Source organism: Cnephaeus nilssonii, assembly GCF_951640355.1.
Source record: "Cnephaeus nilssonii genome assembly, chromosome: 24".
Taxonomy (NCBI): Eukaryota; Metazoa; Chordata; class Mammalia; order Chiroptera; family Vespertilionidae; genus Cnephaeus; species Cnephaeus nilssonii.
Window position 1 is genome coordinate 7,499,181 of NC_137095.1, and position 22,169 is coordinate 7,521,349.

At 46.9% G+C, this 22,169-nt stretch overlaps 1 protein-coding gene across 3 annotated transcripts; it reads right to left on the reverse strand.

The window, feature by feature from the left end:
* Window positions 1-921: 921 nt before the first annotated feature.
* On the reverse strand, window positions 922-22,169 carry LOC307094925 (zinc finger protein 814-like). 3 transcript variants are annotated; one of them, XR_013813147.1, is made up of 3 exons: window positions 21,885-22,169; window positions 7,907-8,030; window positions 922-1,900 (listed from the first exon to the last, which is right to left on the reverse strand). XR_013813147.1 is itself a non-coding variant. In XM_079764111.1 (3 exons), the coding sequence occupies exons 1-3, from the start codon at window positions 21,885-21,887 to the stop codon at window positions 5,371-5,373; spliced, it is 1,434 nt and encodes a 477-aa protein (XP_079620237.1). In that variant the 5' UTR covers window positions 21,888-22,169; the 3' UTR covers window positions 1,924-5,370. The 3 variants fall into 3 exon arrangements, 1 of the variants encoding a protein (XP_079620237.1); XR_013813148.1 differs by lacking the exon at window positions 922-1,900 and adding an exon at window positions 1,924-7,093; XM_079764111.1 differs by lacking the exon at window positions 922-1,900 and adding an exon at window positions 1,924-6,677.

The following is a 22,169-nucleotide window of genomic DNA, read 5'->3' on the forward strand; positions in this document are numbered from 1 at the left end:
CAAGTGAGAACACAGACTACATTTCCCCTGAGCACACAGGGGTTGTGACTGATGCACACTCTTCAGGTGAGCCAGGTTTCAGAGGTGAAATATCTTAAGCCACAAATACGCACTGTGACATCCATCGGGTAGTAGTTCTGTGCATGTTAGCAAGTGCAATGCAGCTTCTTCAAGCCTCGCTTGCATCTGAAACTTAGGATGAATCTAGCAGAGCATATGTTCCATTCAAAGGAATTTAGCCCTGGCTGGCTTGGCTCAGTGGATGGAGCGCAGGCCTCCGGACTGAAGGGTCCCGGGTTCGATTCCGGCTGGGGGTGCATGCCTGGGTTGCAGGCTTGATCCCCATTGGGGGGCATGCGGGAGGCAGCCAGTTGGTGATTCTCTCATTGTTGATGTTTCTCTCTCTCTCTCCTTCTCCCTTTCTCTCTGAAATCAATCAAGAAATATATTTTTTTAAAAAAGGAATTTAAATTCACGTAAATGTGTCACAAAGAATCTCCTTCAGTATTATCATTCTAAGTGAGAAAAAGAAATCATTCCCTGCACATTTAAGATTTTATCCAGTGCAAACTCTCAGGTGTATAACCAGGCTAGGTTTGTGGTTAAAAGATTTTCTACATTCACCACACTCATGAGATTTCCTGTGTGGTGTTCCAGGAGCTTAGATCCATGGTTACAGGACTTCCTACAATCTCTACACTGACATAGGTTTTCTCTAGTGTTTACTCTCTTGTATTTAAGGGGTGAATATTTAAAGGGCTTTTATTCAGTGTGAATTATCTTATTTCTAATTAGTTTAAACATTCTTTTTTTTAATTACTTTATTAACTAAGGTATCACATATTTGTCATCAAACCCCACCCCCATTCCCATCCCAAACCCCTCCACACGCATGCCCCCACCCCCCTGTTGTCCGTGATCACTGGTTAGGCTCATATGCAAGCACACAAGTCCTTTGGTTGATCTATCTCCCTTGTCCCCACCCTCCCCTACCTTCCCTCTGAGGTCTGACAGTCTGATCGATGCTGTTCTTGTTCTTCAGTCTATGTTGTTCATCATTTCCCCTAGATGAATGAGCTCATGTGATACCAGGAATACACTTATAGGAACCGAAAATGAGATAAGCAATAATGGTTATGCTGAGAGGCAAATGAATCTATATGAGTCTATAAGTGAGTTTCTTTCTGGGCCAACAGTTCTTTTGAGTCCCAATTTCTATGTCCAACAGTTCTTTATGTGTGCATAACAGCAATGATATTTCAGTTCTGGATGGTGGACAAATGGTGGTAATGCAGGGTTTAAACATTCTTATAAAAACTTTCCCACATTTTTTACAATCATAATTCAGTTCTCCAGAGCAGACACCTTGATGTTGAACAACTCTCTGGCTGTGACTGGCACTATTTTCACATTTACCGCACTGGTGAATACTATTTCCATCAATACGTTTTCGTTAAATCTCACTGCCACAGTGTGGATCCTCAGTGTCAGGTTTCCTGGTGCTGGGGATGATAGGAGATGGCTGAGAAGTCTTCCTAAGTCTCCTTCCTGGTTGAAGGCACCCAAGGTAAGTAGGAACTGATCTTGGACTCAAATGAAGCTCTGTCCACATCTTCTTTTCAGGGCCTCTCTTCACCCGCATCCCTCTATTGCTGGTGAGGGTTTTCACGCAAACTGAAGCTTTTCACACATGAATCCCTGAAGAATGCTTCCCGCACAAAATAGGCTGCTTCTACCTAAGTCAGGTGCAGGATATATTCTTACACCGAAAACAACACTTACACAGAAGGGTCTTCTGGCTTGCTGGCGCTGTCTTAGAAGCCCTGATCTGTGACTCTCCTTCCACAGAGACACTCTGCTCAGAAGGTGCCACCTTATCTTCCATTTTAGGACAAAAAACCTAAAAACACAGAAGGATAAGGAAATAAATGTTGACTGTGGTGCCATGGGGATGATCTAATACAAGTGTATTCCTCATAGTACACTATTACCGTGCAATTTTCTGGAAGTGAGAGGCATGCAGGAAAGATTAATAAGATGGTGCCGGTGTCCCCAGGTCCAACGACTAGAACAGATGTAGAGCAGTCCCAGGATGCCGTCATTCAGAGGTCGTAAGAGTGTGAGGCCTTGAAATCAGTTCCACAATCCAGAACCCCTGTGCATTTCTGCATTGGCAGAAATCTATGGAAAGAATAACCTTTGTTGAGAGCCTGGCCCCCACAGCCAGGATCCATGTGCTCAGGCTGCTCGGTACCCTTACCCAGTCAATGGCGACACGTGTCTTGGAGATGACCGCATTACTTCAGGACTCAATCCTCAGTGTACACTCTTGCCAGGTACCTTATCTTTTACAATATGTCTCCCATCTATCCCCAACTGCTATCCTCTCTCTTCTAGTCTGTTCTTCTCCGGGGCTGCTTTGGGAAATTTAGAGCTCTACCTTTCACAATGCCACTCTTTTGTTCAGGACCATCCAAGGCCCCCGTTTCCTGAGAATGACAGTATGACTCCTCACGCAAAACTTTTCCTCATCGTCTCTGTTTCCTTTAGACCCAAAACGGGTTCTGAATTCCTGAGTCCTCCTGATTCAGACGCACAACCACGCCCTTACAAGGTAGCATTGCCACCGGTTGCCCTCTTCCCCCATCACACCTTTTGTCATCCGCGATCAACTCACTGTTCTGGATGCTGTGACTTGGGCTACCGGACCTGAGAGGCATTCACACCCCAGGCTGGAGGTCTAACCCGGTGAGGCTGAGCCAATCCCAGTAAGCCCAGAGGAGTCTGGGAGGCACAGAGGTCCCTTTCCACACCTGTCTCTGCTCAACAAGCCTCAGACACACCACTCCACGGGATGAAGCTGCCTCCGAAGCCTGGACCTAAGGGAGGCCTGGTGCTCTGCTGTCTCTCTCTAGGAACAAACCAAAGAGGTCAACTTGACCACCAGGTAAAAACATAGGATGTCCTGCCCTAACCGTGGGCACCTGGATAATATGCCTCCTCGCTGGCTTTCATGGGCTAAACCCAGCCATCATTAGGTGCACTGCCTCTTGCTTGAGGCCTCACAGTTGGAATTCCAATCCCAGTTTGTAATGGGAAGGTTAGCAGAAGATTGTTCCCGTGGTCTTGTCTCACCCAGCCGAAGAATGAAATCACAGACCAGAAGATTTCAGTCAAAGTGTGGTCAATTTATTGCAAGCAGATTCAGACTCCCTGCATGGGGAGGGGGAACCCAATAATGGGTTTTCCATGAAGAGTTGGTCTCTAGGAACAGTTTGATAAGTAAGACATGTACTTGTAGGAAGAACTGAACACAATATTCCCAACTGGTTTATTTAGAAAACCCCAAATGTAGAAATAACTGAAACCATAGACAGCTCAATAGTTCAAGTGGTTATCCATAGAATACAGTATTTCCTAGAAATAAAAAATTAACCATTTACATAAACATTAGCGTTGAATCTCAAAATATCTGCGTAGCATGAAGGAAGCCAGTGTTTCTTAAAGAGAATTTGCTTTATAGTGCCAATACAATTTTGAAAAATATGAAGTACTCTATTGTACAGGAAGGTAAATCAATGCCTGCATGGAGGGTTGGGGAGACAGAACGCTTACAAAAGGACTGGAGGAGAATACAGGGTGTGGTAAAAGTAGGTTTACAATTGTTGGTATGGGAAATAATAATTAATAACAACACAAATATAAACTCCCATTGGCCATTTGTGCCTCATTTTGCTGGGCATGATCACGTGCACTGAAAGCCACTGGTTTGATTCCAGGGCAGGGCACACGCCGTCCTGAATCCCCAGGAGTGGTCGTGCAGGAGGCAGATGATTGCTGTTTCTCTCTCTCCCCCATTCCTTTCAAAATGTCATAAAAATACATTTTAAAATATATAAAATAGTAACTTGAAAAAGAGAATTAACTGTGGGTTTGGCACACTCACAACAGTAAGCCTACTTTGTCCCCCAACATGGATGTGGGTAACAGAGAAGCCCACTTCACCTGTGATGGATTCTTAGCTTTATCTGTATGTTCAACCTCACCAAATAGTGCACATTGGAAACGACCATCCCCTTGCTCGTCATTTGTACATATACGTAACCCTTGCAATGTGGTTCCGTATAAATCATAGATATCCCTCTGTTGTTAGAAAATTAAGATGGCAACGGTATATAGACACAACCATCCCTCTCTTCATTTCTTGGGAGGACCAGCCCTGCCTCAGTGGCAGCAAATATTGGCCAGCGGTGAAGACTATTGTCATCGGCCCAGCTGGCGTGGCTCAGTGGTTAAGCATCGACCTATGAATAAGGTCACAGTTCGATTCCCGGTTAGGGCACATGCCCAGGTGGTGGGCTCCATCCCCAGAGCGGGGCGTGCAGGAGGCAGCTGACCAATGATTCCCACTCATCATTGGTATTTCTCTCTCTCCCCCTTTCTCTCTGAAATCAATAAATATATTTTTTTAAAAAACTATTGCCATCAAAATCAAGAGGAATGCTGACTGCTTACAAAAGACACATCATAGGATTATCCTAACTCTAGCTTTGACTTCTTGCCTGTTGAGCAACTTAAATGCACAAAGTCATGTGGTCTTTCAAGCCCATGGGCCACAATAAATAATAAGCCAATATTGGACAAAAAGTGATTTCCTGCCATTATGCTGAACCTTCCAAACCACAGAAATTTTGAGATAAACACAATATTCATCTCTATATGCTGAAAGATCACATTTGTGTTTGCAAATCATCTGTGGCCGTGAATAAAACCAAAATTAAAGTACAAATGTAAAAAACACCTGAACAAAAGATCATAAACCAGAGCAGAGGAGAACAAGTGGTTTGCAGGTTGGTGAATAAGAATCCCCTCTCCCCCCACACCCAGATTTATCAAACCATAATGTGCGTACCACTATGTCCCTGAAAGAGGTGGCACTTCTTAGCTGAGAAGGGGTGCTCGGGATGAATCCTGGGTCAGGTCCATTTTCTCGTCACAGAGAAATGAATGAAGATACTGTCAAGAGCTTGGAGGAACCATAATTACTTCCAGCAGAAGTGAGAACACGGAATACATTCCCCTGAGCACCCAGGGGTGGTGACCGATGCACACTCCTCAGGTGAGTCAGGTGTTAGAGGTGAAATCTCTTCAGCGACGAACACTCACAGTGACATCATTTGGGGCGTAGGTCTGGGCATGTTAGCAAGTGCAATGCAGCTCCTTCACGTCTCACTTGTACATGAAATGTATAAGGAATCCAGCAGAGTGTATGTTCCCATAAATGGGGTTTACATTCATGTAAATGGGTCCCATAGAGTCTCCTTAAGTGTTCTTATTCCAAGTGAGAAAAGGGAAACATTCCCTGCCCGTTTACGGCTTTTCTCTGGTGTGAACTCTCTTGTGGTGTGTAGTGAGGGTAGACCTTTGACGAAAGGACTTCCCACATTCACTGCACTCATATGGCTTTTCTCCAGTGTGAACTCTGTGGTGTATAATAAGCTCAGCCCTTCGACTGAAGTGCCTCCCACATTCGCTACACCTGTATGACTTTTCTCCAGTGTGAACTCTCGGGTGTCTATGTTTGTAGCCAAGAGATTTCCCACACTCGCTATACGCACTACATTTAGCAGTGTGGGCCCTCCTGTGTCGGCTGAGGCTATAGCTTTTACTGAAGGATTTCCCACAATTACTACACGCGTATGGCTTTTCTCCAGTGTGAACTCTGTGGTGTTTAGTGAGGTCAGTCTTTTGACTGAAATGCTTCCCACACTCACTACACGCGTATGGCTTTTCTCCGGTGTGAACTCTGTGGTGTGTAGTCAGGTCAGTCCTTTGGCTGAAATGCTTCCCACATTCGCTACACCCATATGGCTTTTCTCCAGTGTGAACTCTGCGGTGTCTAGTGAAGTCGGATTTGTAATGGAAGGACTTCTCACAGTCACGGCACTTATACCGCTTTTTTCTAATGTGAACTCTGCTGTGTTTAATGCGCTCAGTGCTTTTACTGAAGACTTTCCCACAATCAGTACACTCACAGGACTTTTCTCCAGTGTGAACTCTCCCATGTTGTGGGTGGGTAAAGTTTTGTCTGAAGACTTTCCCACATTTATTAGACTCATTAATCATATCTCCAGAGCAGAGACCTTTCTGAGAAGCAACTTTCAGTTTCTGACTGGCAGCTCTTTCACATTCAACCCACTGGAGGTGTCTTTTTCCACTGATACATTCCTGTGAAATTTCATTGTTTCTGTGTGGCTCCTCAGTGATAAGAGTGGCCTCGTGCTGGAGAAGCCCTGAGATGGCTGGGGAGTCTTTCCCAACCTGTCTACTAGCTGCAGGCACCCCAGATAAGAAGCAGCAGCAACTGGCCACAAGCGAGGCACTCTCCCTATCTTCCTCCCATGGATTCTCTCCACTGGCATCCTTCTGTTGCTGGTGAGAGTTTACACTGAAGCACAAGTCTCTCACACATGTATCACTTAAGAACACATTCTTCTCAAAGTATGCCACTTGTAACCCAGTCAGGTGTAAAGTATCTTTTAACACCGAGAAGCACGGCTTACAAAGATGGGTCCTCTGGGTGGCTGGTGCTGTCTTGGAACCCCTGACCTGAGAATCTCCTATAGGTACACTGTGCTCAGAATAGGCCTCCACATCATCCATTTTATGCCAAGGACCTGAAAACAGAGGAATGATGCGGAAATGAATGTTGACTCTGGTGACAGAGGGAATTCCCATTATAAAAGTGTGTTGCACATACTACATTGGCTGAAAATAAAAGACCTGAAAGATGGATTAATAAGAGGCCACTGTGAAGTTCTTGACCACGGAGATCACAAAACAAGGGAGACTTCAACAGAAATAGAGCAAAAACATGGCAAGCACCACGTGGAAGAGAAGCGGACTGTCCAGCTCATTGTGCTGCCAACAGCATTCAGTAGATCTTCTCTGCTGGTGACACGGGCAAGCTGTGCAGAAGGTTGGTTACATCTCATTCCAAGTAAAATTCAATAAACAAGTAGCTGGTGTCTGAGGGGTGTTTAAGCATGTATGCTCTCCTCATAACACTTGCATAGGTCCATGTAGTAGTATACTGCAGAAAGAGATGTGCAGGGGAATAGGTGATGTAAAAGGGACAAGTCAGCAAAGTGTCAAAAATGTAAAAGGAAAGGTATAAATGAGGTGTGGCCATTGGAACCTGCACCAAACACTGTTGTACAGGAGCAGGTTCCTGGTACAAGCTGAACACCATCCTTATGTCATAACTTGCCCAAGTTGCCACTCAGAAGTGCCAGGCATCTTCTGAGACCATCCTGTACGTTCACCCTGGAAAAACCCAGGATTTTCCCTGCACCTCCTTCTCTAGAAATATGTGCAAACTAAAAGTTCTGAGTATCCATGAAAGACAACAGGGGAGCAGCCATCACTTGCCCATAGCATTCAGCTTGCAATAGTATCCAGGGAAGGTAATATTACAAACAACAATTGAAGGACGGTCTTACATGAACAGCCCCTGGTCCGTGTATAGAATGAAGATACCTGGCACAGGCATTCACCAAGGTCCTTACCTACAGGAAAGGTGCAGAAGTGGAAGCCATGGATCTGGATAGAGTCACCCTCCCTGGGAGTGGAAGAGCAGGAGGGACCCATTAAGCAGTCTGTAAGAATGCTGACACCCAGACACATCCTGCAGTTTCTGAGGCAACTGGTGTCAGGGAGGTTTATGGATTCTATTGCTCAGGACTCTCCACAGAGCTCAGCACTGGCAGCCACAGCCCATTGACAAGACAGTGGGGGAAATTAGCAGAGCTCATGGTCTGGCTTTGAGAGAGAGAGGGCTATGTCTGGAGAATAAATAAAGCGTGGGCATCACCTCAGGACACTAGGAGCGATGTGAAGGACTTACCTATAAATGATACAAGTGCAAACACTTCCAGCATCACGTCACAGTACAGACGTCTCTGAGCCTCATCAAGGATCTCCCACTCCTTCTGAGAGAAGGCAATGGCCACGTCCTCAAAGTTCATATCCTGTCATAATGGGCACAGCACATCCCATGATAAGATTCTCTCTTGAGATTTCAAGCCTGTCATACTCCCCACCCGGCTCCCTCTACTCCCCACATTAGAGAAAACAGTAGGCCTTGGTCCCATTAAAGTCAATCTCTCCTTATATTCCTACTGATGCGGTGTCTTCCCACAACATAAAGGCAGATGAACAGATACAAGATACCTGTGCTCTCATCCTCAAATGTGAGTCAAATTTCCCCTTTTCAAAAACAGTGGGTGTCAGGAACATAGGGTAGGAGGAGATGTTGCACATAATGGGAATGTGATGGATTTGACTCTGGTCTTGTCAGGCAATACCCATGTTGTCCTCCAAATTGTACCTCCAAGACACCAAACCACATAGTAATGCGCATTGCACTTCTGACTCCAATCCCAGTTGGCTGAGGCCATCACTCTGCATTACCCGCTGCCCATAGTTCTGTGATCCACACTTGTCTCACACAGCTTCATTCCCAGAGGCACAACTTCACTGGTAACACAAATGAGCCATGACAAGGACAGGGTGTTTTCTAATCAGCTTCTTTTCCAAAATTCTAGTTCACCACCTCTGTAATTATTTCCCCCTCACCCTTTTCCCTTCTCCTTGCCCCATACTGGTGGGGATTTTCAAGCACAGATGACACTGCTATGTGCTATCTCATTCCTAGTGTTCACTGGGTGAGCCCTCAACAAGAAATGGCAGGTGGGCATATATATGGCATCTAAGCTCTGGACCTGCCATGTAGCACCACAGCAATCCATCTTCTTAGGAATTACCCTAAAATTCCCCATATCATATCATAAAGACACCATCAGAGATGGACTCCCTTTTCATTCACTCATATGTAAATGTTAATGCCCGGCCTTCATGAATTCACACGCCCTCTCTAAGTGCCAATCACTCTTTCTACTACCACGCTCTCACTCCTGAACTCGCAGAGACACAGCCCCCATAGTTATCCCCTAGGTTTTCTACTCAGTAATCGGCATGTGTGTTCCAGAGAGTCCTTGGCAAATTCAAAGCAGACCAAGTATTCCACCAACTCTGATAGTCCACAGTCATAGCAACAGCCTTGAACCTGCTATGAAGACCTCCCTCCCTGACTGTTTATTCCTTCGACCTCACCTATTGAGAACCACATCACATCTCAGATGTCCATAGCCCACCTCCACTGGTGCTGCACCTGATGTCCTTTCCCCAGTCACAGGCTTCATCACTCAAGTCCCATCACCTATGGCCCTCTCCCCAATGCCAGTGAGTCTCACAGGTGACCCCTCATGGTCCTAAGCAAATCAACCAGACTGACTGCAACCCCTCAGGTCACACCCAATGGCACAAACAATTCCTGGTGGATGTTTTAGAAGTAAATATGCACCAGCCCCAGCCTCAACTTGTAGGAATGACTCTTTAGCCTCCAATTTTAAAAAATTATCTAAACTCCTTCCTGGCCCATCATTCTCCACAAGCTTTTGAAGAAGTCTTCATCCTAAACTACCTCTCAGAGTCAAAGATGCTCATGAACTGCTCTCTGAAATCTCATATTCTAACAGGCCAAAAAGAAAAGTGTTTGCGTCCCCAGTGAATATCACTCTTCTACTATGATTTCCTCCATCTAAGTTGATGGTGCTTCCAGAACTGCAGCTGCTAAATCCAAAATGTCACGACTTCTCTGACTCTTCTCTCGCTCTCTGTCTCTCATCCTCAAAATTAGAATATTTAGGTGGCCACACCTAAAACACCAATACATAATGGAAGTGTTTCTTCCACAGCCACCTTCATGGGCCAGTTCCCATCACACTCACTAAGACTATCTTCTTAGTATTTCCACCACCTCCCTCAATGCCCATATTGTCCATCATGCTGCAGCCACAGAATCTAAGGAGACCTTGGTCAGATCACGTGTCTCCACTTCTCCAAATGTTCCATTGCTCCCAGAACATGCAAAACAGATACACAAGTTGTCACAAAGTTCTTCTAGATCTGTCTCCTGTCCCATTGTTACCTGTTCCCTTTTTTTTTTTTTAATATATTTTATTGATTTTTTTACAGAGAGGAAGGGAGAGGAACAGAGAGTCAGAAACATCGATGAGAGAGAAACATCGATCAGCTGCCTCCTGCGCACCCGCTACTGGGGATGTGCCCGCAACCAAGGTACATGCCCTTGACCGGAATCGAACCCGGGACCCTTCAGTGGGCAGGCCAATGCTCTATCCACTGAGCCAAACCGGTTTCGGCTGTTCCCTTTTTTTTTTTTTAATCTTTATTGTTCAGATTATTAAAGTAATTCCTCCTTTTTGCCCCCATAGCTCCCCTCCAACAGGTTCCCACCCCACCCCATGCCCTTACCCCCCCCCCACTGTCTTCATCCATGGGTGTATGATTTTTTTTTTTTAAACATAGAGAGGTGAAGATTTATTTTTTTTTATTTTTTTTTAATTTCTTTATTGATTAAGGTGTCACATATTTTTCCTCATCCCCCCATTCCCATCCCACACCCCTCCCCATGGATGCCCCAACCCTCTGTTGAACTTAAGCATTGGTTAGGCTCATATGCATGCACACAAGACCTTTGGTTGATCTCTCCCCCCTCCCCCCACCCTCCCCTATCCTCCCTCTGAGGCCCGATAGTCCGATCGATGCCTCCTTGTCTCTGGTTCTGTTCTTGTTCATCAGTCTATGTTGTTCAGCATTTCCCCTAGATGAGCGAAATCATGTGTCACTAGAGATATACTTATAAGAATTGAATGTGCGACGAGCAATAATAGTTATGCTGACAGGCAAATGAATCAGTCTGTAGTGAGTTTCTTTCTGGACCAACAGTTCTTTTGAGACCCAATATCAATGTCCACCAGTTCCTTATGAGTACATGTCGGCACTGACCCCTCAGCTCTGGATGGTGGACAAATGGTGGTAATGCAGGTCCGACTCCCTCTGGTTTGGTCTCGGCCGGACCCAGGGGCACGGCTTCACCCGGATCCAGGGGCCCACGGCCTCACCTGGACCCGGGACCCAGGCTCACCCGGATCCAGGGGCCCATGGCCTCACCCGGACCCGGGACCCAGGCTCACCCGGATCCAGGGGCCCACGGCCTCACCCGGACCCAGGCTCACCCGGATCCAGGGGCCCACGGCCATGGGTGTATGATTTTTTGTTCAATCTTTTCCTGCACCCCCCACACCCCCTTCCCCCCGAGAATTGTTAGTCCACTCCCTTTCTATGCCCCTGATTCTATTATATTCACCAGTTTATTCTGTTCATCAGATTTTTTATTCACTTAATTTTTAGATTCACTTGTTGATAGATATGTATTTGTTGTTCATAATTTTTTATCTTTACCTTTTTATTCTTCTTCCTCCTCTTAAAGAACACCTTTCAGCATTTCGTATAATACTGGTTTGGTGGTGATGATTCCTTTAGCTTTTTCTTATCTGTGAAGCTCTTTATCTGACCTTCAATTCTGAATGATAGCTTTGCTGGGTAGAGTAATCTTGGTTGTAGGTTCTTGCTATTCATCACTTGGAATATTTCTTGCCACTCCCTTCTGGCCTGCAAAGTTTCTGTTGAGAAATCAGCTAGCGATCATATGGGTGCTCCCTTGTAGGTAACTAATTGATTTTCTCTTGCTGCTTTTAATATTCTCTCTTTGTCTTTTGCTCTTGGCATTTTAATTACGACGTGTCTTGGTGTGGTCCTCTTTAGATTCCTTTTGTTTGGGGTTCTCTGCACTTCCTGGACTTGTAAGTCTATTTCTTTCACCAGTTGTGGCAAGTTTTCTGTCATTATTACTTCAAATAGGTTTTCAGTATCTTGCTCTCTCTCTTCTTCTGGCACCCCAATCGGGTGTTGGTACGCTTGAAGTTGTCCCAGAGGCTCCTTACACTATCTTCATATTTTTGGATTCTTTTTTCTTTTCTGATTGGGTGTTTTTTGCTTCTTTGTATTTCAAATCTTTACTTGCTTCTTGCGATCCTCTAGTCTGCTGTTGGATGTCTGTATATTATTTTTTTATTTCAGTCAGTGTATGCTTAATTTCTAGTTGGTCCTTTATGATATCCTCAAGGGTCTCACTAAATATATTGGCCTTTTCTAGAAAATTCTTGAAAAAACTTATAACAGTGGTTTTGAACTCTATATGCAGTAGTTTGCTTTCCTCCATTTCTTTCATCTCTGCATTTTGGCTGCTTCCCTGAGTTGATAGAGTGGCTTTGTGTCCTATAGGGCCCAGTGGCTCAGCTTCCTCAGTTACCTGAGGTGGACACTCTTGGTGCACCCCTTTGTGGGTTGTGTGCACAGTCTTGTTGTAGTTAAGCCTTGATTGTTGTTGGTATCACTGGGGGGAATTGACATCCAGGCCAATTGGCTGTGAGGATCACCTGTGTCTACGATGGAAGATCTTCTGTGTTGGAGACACCCTTATGAGGCAAGACTTGCTTCAGTGGGGCTTTGGTGCTCACTGAGTCTGCCCCCTGAGTGTGTCCCTTATGGATCTGAGGAGTTGTAATCTGGATGGTCCTACTCTGACCCCTGGGTACACTGGCTCTTGGATCTCCAAGAAGGTGCTAATTTAGCCTCTGCCTGAGGCCACCCAGCAGGAGCTACAGAGAGATCTGCAGATTCCTCTTCTTTGTTTGGGGTTTGGAGGTGCCCAGATGAGGCCCAGCGGTGAAGCAATGCAAGTTGCTGTGGGGCCTGGAGCCTTCTTTTGGAAGTTCTGGGTCTCTCTGACTCAGCTGCAGTTTGTTAGGTAAGTTTAGATTTCAAAGGACCAGGCCATTCATATGCAAAAGCCTCTGCTGCTCAGTATGCTTAACCAGCCCTAGGGCCAGGTCACCTGGAGATGCCTGCATTACCTCAGGGCTCAGTCCTCAGTGCACACTCCTGCGGGATGCTTTACTTTTACAGGACTTCTCCTTCCTGTCCCTAACTGCTCTCCTCTCTCTTCCAGTCCGTTCTTCCTCTGAGCATTTTGGGTAAATGTTTAGAACCCTACCTCAGACCATATCCCTTGTTTTTGTCACTATAACGGATGGCCTCACCTTCCTGATCTTAATGTAACAAACATTCACAACTTTAAAGAATTTTTTGAGTTTATTCTAGCAAAATTAGTGGCCCAGCGCATGAAAATTCATGCACTGGAGTGGGGGGGTGGGTGGGCGGTGTCACTCAGCCTGGCCTGCCCCCTCTCACAGTCAGGGAGCCCTCAGGGGCAGGAGGCGACCCAGGCGATCAGGGGAAGGCGATGCCCCCATCACACCTCTGCTGCTGCCACTGCCGGCAGCACAAGCCTTGGCCAGCCCTGGTTACCTGAGCAGGGCAGCCGCCCTCTGAGGCTTGCCTGAGCCTCAGTCAGTGGGGGGTGCAGGAGGACCTGAGGCTCCCGGCAGGGCTGAGGGGACTCTGACGGCGGGTGCGCGGAGCGGCCGGCCCTGGCTGAGGAATGGAGAATACTCTCAACGACATGAGTTATAACTTCCAATTTGTTGGTCACCACAGTCAGGCTTCAGCTTCGGGGGAGGGAGGAAAGGAGGGATGGGCAGCTCGTTGGAGGAGCCGGGGCGAGCTGTCGGTCAGTGGGGGTGCAGGAGGACCCGAGGCCCCCGGCTGGGCTGATGGGACTCCTGCTGCCCCCCGAGCAGGGCTGAGGGGACTTGGGCAGCAGGCGTGTGGAGCAGCCGGCCCTGCTCCACTTTGGGCTCTGCCATCTTGTGACGGCATGATGGTCAGTTTGCATACTACTTCTTTATTATATAGAATATATATCTATCTATATACAGATAGATATAGATATAGATATATAGACATAGATATAGATATATAGACATAGATATAGATATAGATATAGATATGGATATGGATATGGATATGGATATAGATATAGATATAGATATAGATTTTTTTCAAGAGAGAGGAAGGGACAGGGAAAGAGAGAAACCTGGATCAGTTCTGGATCAGGTGCCTCCCACAGGCCCTTTATCCACCCACTGGCTGTCCAGTCAGAAAACCTGGCTTGTGCTTCAACAGGAATTGAATGGGAAACCTTTCTGTGCCTGGGAGGATGCTCAAACATTAGAGCCATTCCAGCCACTAGATTTCTTTTATTTTTTAATGTAACAATTGCACATTATTACCAGAAAAAATCAGTCTATGATAGAATACACACAATCTATCCAATTTCATTAAACCTACCAGACCTGAGGCCCTGAACCTAACTGTCCCGTATACCTGGGCTCCTGAGCATTAAAGAGAAAAAAATCAACATGATATAGAAAAATGTTAGTTACATGCAAACAAGTGGTTAGAATAAGATGGAACTTGGAGACATTGTAGAAAATAGGTCTACCTTTCATCTAGCGCCAATTAGGTACAGCGGTATAGAGGCAGATTCAGAAATCACCGAAAAATCGGTACAGCGGTCTGGTAGGGTTTAAAAACGCATTTTCTCGGAGCACATGCTGGCACCCAGGTCATGACCCCCCCCCCCCCCCCAGTAACTTACGCAGCAGGGCTTGCCCCATTTCTCACTAGCCATGGCCCCAAAGAACAGAGCAGCCACCAGCCTGGACCGGGACTAGAGAGCCACACACCTGTCCCAGCACCAACTCTCCCTGGCCACTGCCCTGGGCTTTCGCCTGCCCACACATACTCACCTGCCCAGCTGCCACGGCTGCTCGCAGCCCTGACGCCTGAGAGGAATCTGAGCTCCTCAAGTACCTGAATCTGAGAGAGCCCAGTCTCACCCCCTGGCTGGAAGGTGCAGAGACCACAAGGGGCATGTCCCGGCCTCAAGTTTCTCTCAGCTGCTTTGCTTTCGCTCTCAGGGATCATACTGACGCCATCATTCCCAGTGGGTAACTGTACAGCTCAGCCCGGGTTCCCCAGCGGCTACACTGACAGCAAGGACACCTAGCATACTGTTCTCTCCATCACTGCCTGCTCTGCCCTCATTAGAACCCTGGGTGCTGGTTACTATACGGCCCCTGGGCTGTGCTGGTTTTCACGTGTGTGTGGACTGACTGGGGTGATTAAAACATATATATATATGTTTTTAGAGAGAGAGAAAAAATGGGGGATAGGAGAGAGAGACAGCAATTGTTTTGTTCCAATATATATTTTGTTTAATATATTTTATTGATTTTTTACAGAGAGGAAGGGAGAGGCATAGAGAGTTAGAAACATCAATCAGCTGCCTCCTGCACACCCCCTACTAGGGATGTGCCCGCAACCAAGGTACATGCCCTTGACCGGAATCGAACCTGGGACCCTTCAGTCTGCAGGCCAACGCTCTATCCACTGAGCCAAACCGGTTAGGGCTGTTCCAATATTTTTATACATTTTTTGGTTGGTCTTGTAATCACCGTGACAGGGGATGAAACTTGCAACCTTGGCATTATTGAGATGATTCTCTGACCCACTGCTCGGTCAGACATGTGTAGAATTTTAAGTGAAATAATCCAATAACGTACCTGAGAACACGTAGATACATAAAAGCCATCATGATGACAGAAAGTGGTGTAAGGCTGGAATAGAAGTCATGGGGTTTCATACGTGTCTTTTTTACATGGATATATTTCAAGTAAGCTGTTTCAAAGGCAGACTGTATTATTGCAGACTATTATTTTTATGCTGAGAATGAATCACTGATAAGGGCAGGAGGAATTTGGTTTCAGTGATGCAGGTATGTATGGAAACATCAAAAACACTTTTTTTAAAATGTCCATTTTACATCAACTCTACTTAAATAAAACTTTAACAAAAGTTTGAAGTTAATGCTCGCAATGATTTTTTATAGTTTTATTATGAAAGTGCTTGAGCATATTTGGCACTGCTGCATCAGCATATTGGAAATAAAATATAATGATGTGCTACTGAAATATCTTTTCATGCCCATATTCAGTGCCATCATTTGGGCAGTTTGAACCTCAAAACAATGAGAGTATTTACACTGGGGATATTAACAAAGATTACAAATTTGGCTTCACTGAATGCTTAGACTTAAATAGGAATGGTGGAGAATGTTAACAATTCAGATTAAACCTGTAAGTGTATAGTACAAGTGGGTTTAAATTGTACACAGGATAAAACTTGAGAAAGAAAAATTGAAAATGTAAGTGATTCGATTTTAGTCTTGTCAGGCAATACCCTTGTAGTCCCTCACATTGTTTCTCAAAGACACCAAATACATGGCATCACACTTTCACCCTCTTGACCCCAATCCCACGGTGCTGAGGCAATTGCTTTGCACGACCTGCTGCACATAGTTCTTTCAACAACACTTCTCTCACACCGCTTCATTCCCAGAGGCACAACTTCAAAGGCAATGCAAATTTGCCTTGGCGAGGACAAATTGTCCTCTAACCCTCTTCTTTTCCAAAATCATAGTTCACCACCTCCATAATCTCTTGCCCCTTACCCTTCTCCCTTACCCATGCCAGTGGACATTATGAAGCCTGGGTAACACTGACATATGCTTTCTCAGTGGTCGGCACACTCATTAGTCAACAGAGCCAAACATCAACAGTACGACGATTGAAATTTATTTTGAGAGCCACATTTTTTAAACTTAAACTACATAGGTAGGTACATTGTTATTAACTTAATTAGGGTCCTCCTAAGCTGGCCTTTGCTAAAAACTCAAGGGGCCAAAGAGCCGCATGTGGCTCGCGAGCCGCAGTTTGCCGACCCCTGTGCTGTCTCATGCCTATCAACCAGTGTGTCACCCCCAACAACAAAAGGCAGGTAGTTGGTTAAACGGCACCTAAGCTCTGTACCGAGAATACAGTACAAAAACAGCCTCTTTACAGGCAACTACCCTAAAATTAACCTTATTTGATCATAGAAAAACCACCAGAAATGGACTCTCCCATCATTCACTCTTGAGTGAATGTCAGGGTGCCGTGACCATGAATTTACATTCTCTCTGCGAGTGCACATCAGACTTTACACACCTCTCTCACACCTACACTCCCTCAGCCCCAGCCCCATAGTCCTCTCCTTGGCCTTCTCATCCTGTGAGTTTCAGAGAATGCTTGCCAACATGTCTCACTTAACGCCGCTCAAGTCCCAGCCCCGATGGCCCTCTGCACCGGGCCCCAGTGAGTCTCACAGATGACCACTCAAACCTCTAAGCTAATCCACAAGACTGACTGTAACTCCCCACAGCCAGGCCACACCGAGGGTCACAGCAAAATCCTGGTGAGTGTTTAGAGAAATAAATATGTATCAGCCCTGGTCTCATCTGGTTTGAATAACTCTTCAAGCTTCCAATCAATCTCACATCCACTCATCTTTTAAAGGCCTTGGCCCCCCATGGTTAAAGGCAAAACCATGATCTCTCCCCCACACTCTACATGACAACTTCTGTCCCTGTGGGGTGTTGTGACACCCACCTCCCACAAACAGGGGCCCCAGCAGGAAAACTACCGTATTTTCCGGCGTATAAGACGACTTTTCAACCCAGGAAAATCTTCTCAAAAGTCAAGGGTCTTATACGCTGGAAAATATGGTACCTGTATCCCCCGCAAGCAGCTGTCCCAGTGCTGGAGCTGAGAGTGAGTACCTACCGTATTTTCCTGCGTATAAGACCCCCCCCACCCCCCACCCCCCGCGACTTTTGAGATTTTCCTGTGTTAAAAAGTCGTCTTATACGCCGGAAAATACGGCACTTAAAAGTCTGTCTACTATCAGAAGCTGAACTCATTATCACCCCAACCTTAGCATGTTATCTCTAAGGAAAAACGGGGCAGTTTTATTTATTTATTTATTTTATTTATATTTTTAAATATATTTTATTGATTTTTTACAGAGAGGAAGAGAGAGGGATAGAGAGTTAGAAACATTGATGGGAGAGAAACATCAATCAGCTGCCTCCTGCACACCCCCTATTGGGGATGTGCCCGCAACCAAGGTACATGCCCTTGACCGGAATCGAACCTGGGACCCTTGAGTCTGCAGGCCGACGCTCTATCCACTGAGCCACACCGGTTTCGGCAAAACGGGGCAGTTTTAAATCCAAGCAGCTGGAGGCCTGGGAACAGGCTTGGGGTCTGCTCCCTCCTCCCCCTCCCCCTGCCTTTTCTCCAGCCTCCTAGGCCTACACGTAATTTTCCAGAGTCTTTGGTAACTTAAAGGCTTTGGACCACTGCTCGGTTAAATGATAAACATCTAAATACTTTAAAACAGAATAAAATACTGAAACATTGATTGCTAGACATGTTTTCATTTGCCTGGTCTCTTGCACTTTGAGGAAGGTATGTTTTCTTGAAAGTCAGAGTGTGTGTAATGTGTGTTCATAAATGTCAATGCTGTTTGTTTACTTTTCGGCTAAAGCTGGTTGTTTGTGAGTGGGTGGAAGGATTGTGTCGAGCAGTGAGTCAGGACCTGATCACCCCTGATGTCCAAAGGGACTCCTTCTCTCCTAGGAAGCTACAGCAGCCCCGCCCAGACTCTCTCCTGTTACTTACATCCTTTTTTTTAAAATATATATTTTATTGATTTTTTTACAGAGAGGAAGGGAGAGGGATAGAGAGTTAGAAACATCGATGAGAGAGAAACATCGATCAGCCGCCTCCTGCACACCCCCCACTGGGGACGAGCCCGCAACCAAGGTACATGCCCCTGACCGGAATCGAACCCAGGATCCTTCAGTCCGCAGGCCGACGCTCTATCCACTGAGCAACACCGGCTAGGGCTACCTCCTTAAGTTAAAGCCTGCACTTTCTTTATTTCCAGCGCTCATTCACAGTCCTGGACACTATCATTGAATGCCTCACAGGTCTTCCTGCTCGATATTTAGTTCCATCTCTCCTCTTGTCTAGCCTTCTTAAAAGTCATACACTGCAGAGGACACCGAGGAGGGAGAGAGTCCATAATACAGGGACATAACAGAGCAGACAGGAGGCCAAGGCGGAGGCTCAGAGGAAGCCTCCATCTCCCCAACTCTTAGCTACACCCCATATAACACCCGAATACACTCCAGAGGAACTTCAGGCCCTAGTAGCTCTTGGGGGCAATGCAGGAAGATGCATGGTTAATATTGCAGGGAACATATATCCTTCCCCTTATAGGATACATTTACAACTCTAAAACCCCTTCTCACATGTCCTAGCCTAGCCTTCCTACTGCAAGATATCTCCAAAACGTGTTCTACGTGTTACTCAGTATCTCCCCAAGGACAGGTTAGACTTCCTTCTTTCCCCACAAATCAGGCTAGGGGCCAAATCCCTGGACAAGACTGGCAAAATGACTTCACTCACATGCCTCCTATAATAAAAACAACACACCAAATATTCCCTAACCCTTGTAGATACCTTCTCGGGCTGGGTAGAAGCATTCCCCACTGCGTCTGAAAAGTTCATCGAGGTCACACACGCTCCCATTCAGCATTATCATTCCCAGATTCAGCCTCCCCACCTCATTACAAGCAGATAATGGACCAGTTTTCCTATCTCCAATAATTCAACAGGTTTCCTCCACTCTGAACGCCCTGTGGAACTTACACCCCCCACAAGCCCCAATCAGGTGACTAAATTAACTCTCAACACTGAAGAACCTTAAACTACTCTCCTACCGCTCGCCTTTATGCACATTGGGGCAATTTCTCCCCCTCCCCCCCCCCCCCATGCACCCTCCTGTCTTAGTCCCTGTGAACTCATGTATGGAAGACCCTCCTTATTAGGAAACTTCCCTTCCACAGAGACCCCCCTCGGAGACTATGTCCCCATTTTAAATCTCATCCTACCATTACTGAGAGAGCATGCTGATCAAGTCCTCCCTCCACCTTCATCGGGAGCCATCCCCCCTACTCCTCCACAGCCAGGGGACTGGGTCCTCCTAAAGGAAACCCACCCGTCGAATAATTTACAGCCCCGATGGCAAGGCCCTGACCAGGTACTGCTAACCACCCCACTGCAGCTAAACTCTCAGAGCAAACCCCGTGGTTCCACCTTTCCAGATTAAACCCATCCCCGGAACACCTCCATCACGTGACCTGGAGTCCCCTAACTGTTACAGCCACCAGATCGGGCCCACCAGACTCCACCTTACCCTCATCTATCGCTCACCCAATGTAGATGCAGCTCCCCAATAATCAGTCTTGACCTGTTCCCCTAACCCACTGAGGCATTAGTAACATTCATCTCAGGTGAAAACTGCGGTTTAAATTTTAACCCTGCTATTCTGGCTTCTGTAAACACTTGCTTAAATAACAGGGTAGTTAGCCTAAGAGACTCAGTGACATAGGCTTCCCCATTGTGGTTTTACAAAGGCTATTCTTCTGTGCCCCGAGGACCAGAACTGAAAAAAAAAAAAAAAAAAATGCTTTCCATTGACTCAATGGCTCAGGGTTCCAGGAACTGGAACTATAGATAACCTTTAGCAGGGGTCCTCACACTTTTTAAACAGGGGGCCAGTTCACTGTCCCTCAGACCGTGGGAGGGCCGGACTATAGTTTAAAAAAAACTATGAACAAATTCCTATGCACACTGCACATATCTTATTTTGAAGTAAAAAAAAACAAAACGGCTAAAACACCCGCATGTGGCCCGGGGGCCATAGTTTGAGGACGCCTGCTTTAGAGATAGCTAACTCTGCTCAATCTGGCTTCTGTACAAACTCCTTCCCCAAGGAAGTTCCACGTTCCAAGGTCTGGCAGGATGTGGTTTTGCCTTTATAAGTTTGTTGCTGTGCTCAGAGGCTGCGAGATTTGGAGTGCTTGAATGAGAGACTCCTTGATTTGATTCCGTTGCTGAAGCGTCCTCTGTTCCACGCACGGGGGACATTACACCACCCCCTTATCTGACACAAAAGGGCAGCTCAGATAACCCCTCTCCCCATAACCCCGGGCATCACAGCAGAGGTTGGACCTGGCACAGGGGGCCTAACCACTGCTCCATCCCCTTTGGAAATCCTGTCTCCGGACCTACAAGCTCTGGATGCTAGCAAGGGGCACAACTGGGAAACAAGGACCTCGCCCCCAGGGTGACCTCCCCTCCCCCAGCCAATAACTAGTCAGGCAACCGAGACCCCCTAACCTGTTCCCCCCTAAAGATTGTTCTGGGGCGGCCCGCAAGAGACGACCACCAGAGACAGAGATCAAAATGTATGAGCCTTTGCCCTGAATGGTTTTGGCTCCGTGGATAGAGCGTCGGCCTGCGGACTCAAGGGTCCCGGGTTCGATTCCGGTCAAGGGCATGTACCTTGGTTGCGGGCACATCCCCAGTGGGAGGTGTGCAGGGGGCAGCTGATGTTTCTCTCTCATTGATGTTTCTAACTCTCTATTCCCTCTCACTTCCTCTCTGTAAAAAAAAATCAATAAAATATTTTTTAAAAAAATGTATGAGCCTTTAATAAACTGGCCAGCGACTACAGGTGCAGCACTTCACCGGGGTCAAGGCCGCACTGCCATGCAGACCACAGGTGTTACCCCAAATGTATACTCGGAAACCACAAGGAGGGGGTTAGGACAGTTACAATGACAACCCAGAGGTTACAAAAGCTATGTCAGCCGTTTTCCAAGGAACTCAGGCACAGGTGCAACGCCTGGGCACACCTGGCCGGAGCGTGACCCACCACCTCCCTCCAAACTCCAACCGGCCCATGGTTCGGGGACCTGCTCCACCTCCCTCTGTCCCAAGGCGTCCTGCCTCCAGGCAGCGGAGGAGCCGTGTGCAATGTCTGCAGCCCAGACAAACACCTCACCACTTTGTTGCCTTTAGACCCCAAACAGGCCCGGGTTCCCGAATCCTCCCCGCTCAGTGTCACCATCACGTCCTCACAAGGTGGCCCTGCAGCCTTCCACCCTCTTCCCCATCACCCACGTGTCACCACCAGGGACTCACCATTCCGGACGCTGGGACCTGGGCGGCAGGACCTGAGCGGCGCCGGCCCCCAGGCCGGAGGGTTCAGGGGGGTCAGGCTGCGGGAACGCTGTGAGCAGAGAGGCGTCCGGGAGGCACGGGGACCCCGATCTCGGTCTGTTGGGGCGCCAGGGGCCTCAGACACACCCTGCACCGCAGGCAGCGGCCTCCCAGGCCTCCTCCTACTCAGTCCGGTGCCCTGAAGCCTGTGAATCTCTGAACAAAGACTTGATAAGTTAAAATGACCACCGCGAGGAGGAAGGCGGA

Bases quoted from the DNA above. Each gene is read 5' to 3' on its own strand.
- LOC307094925 (XM_079764111.1), bottom strand. The intron at 6,678-7,906 runs GTAAGTCCTTCA...CTCTGTTTTCAG, and splicing joins TGCACTTGTATCATTTATAG to GTCCTTGGCATAAAATGGAT.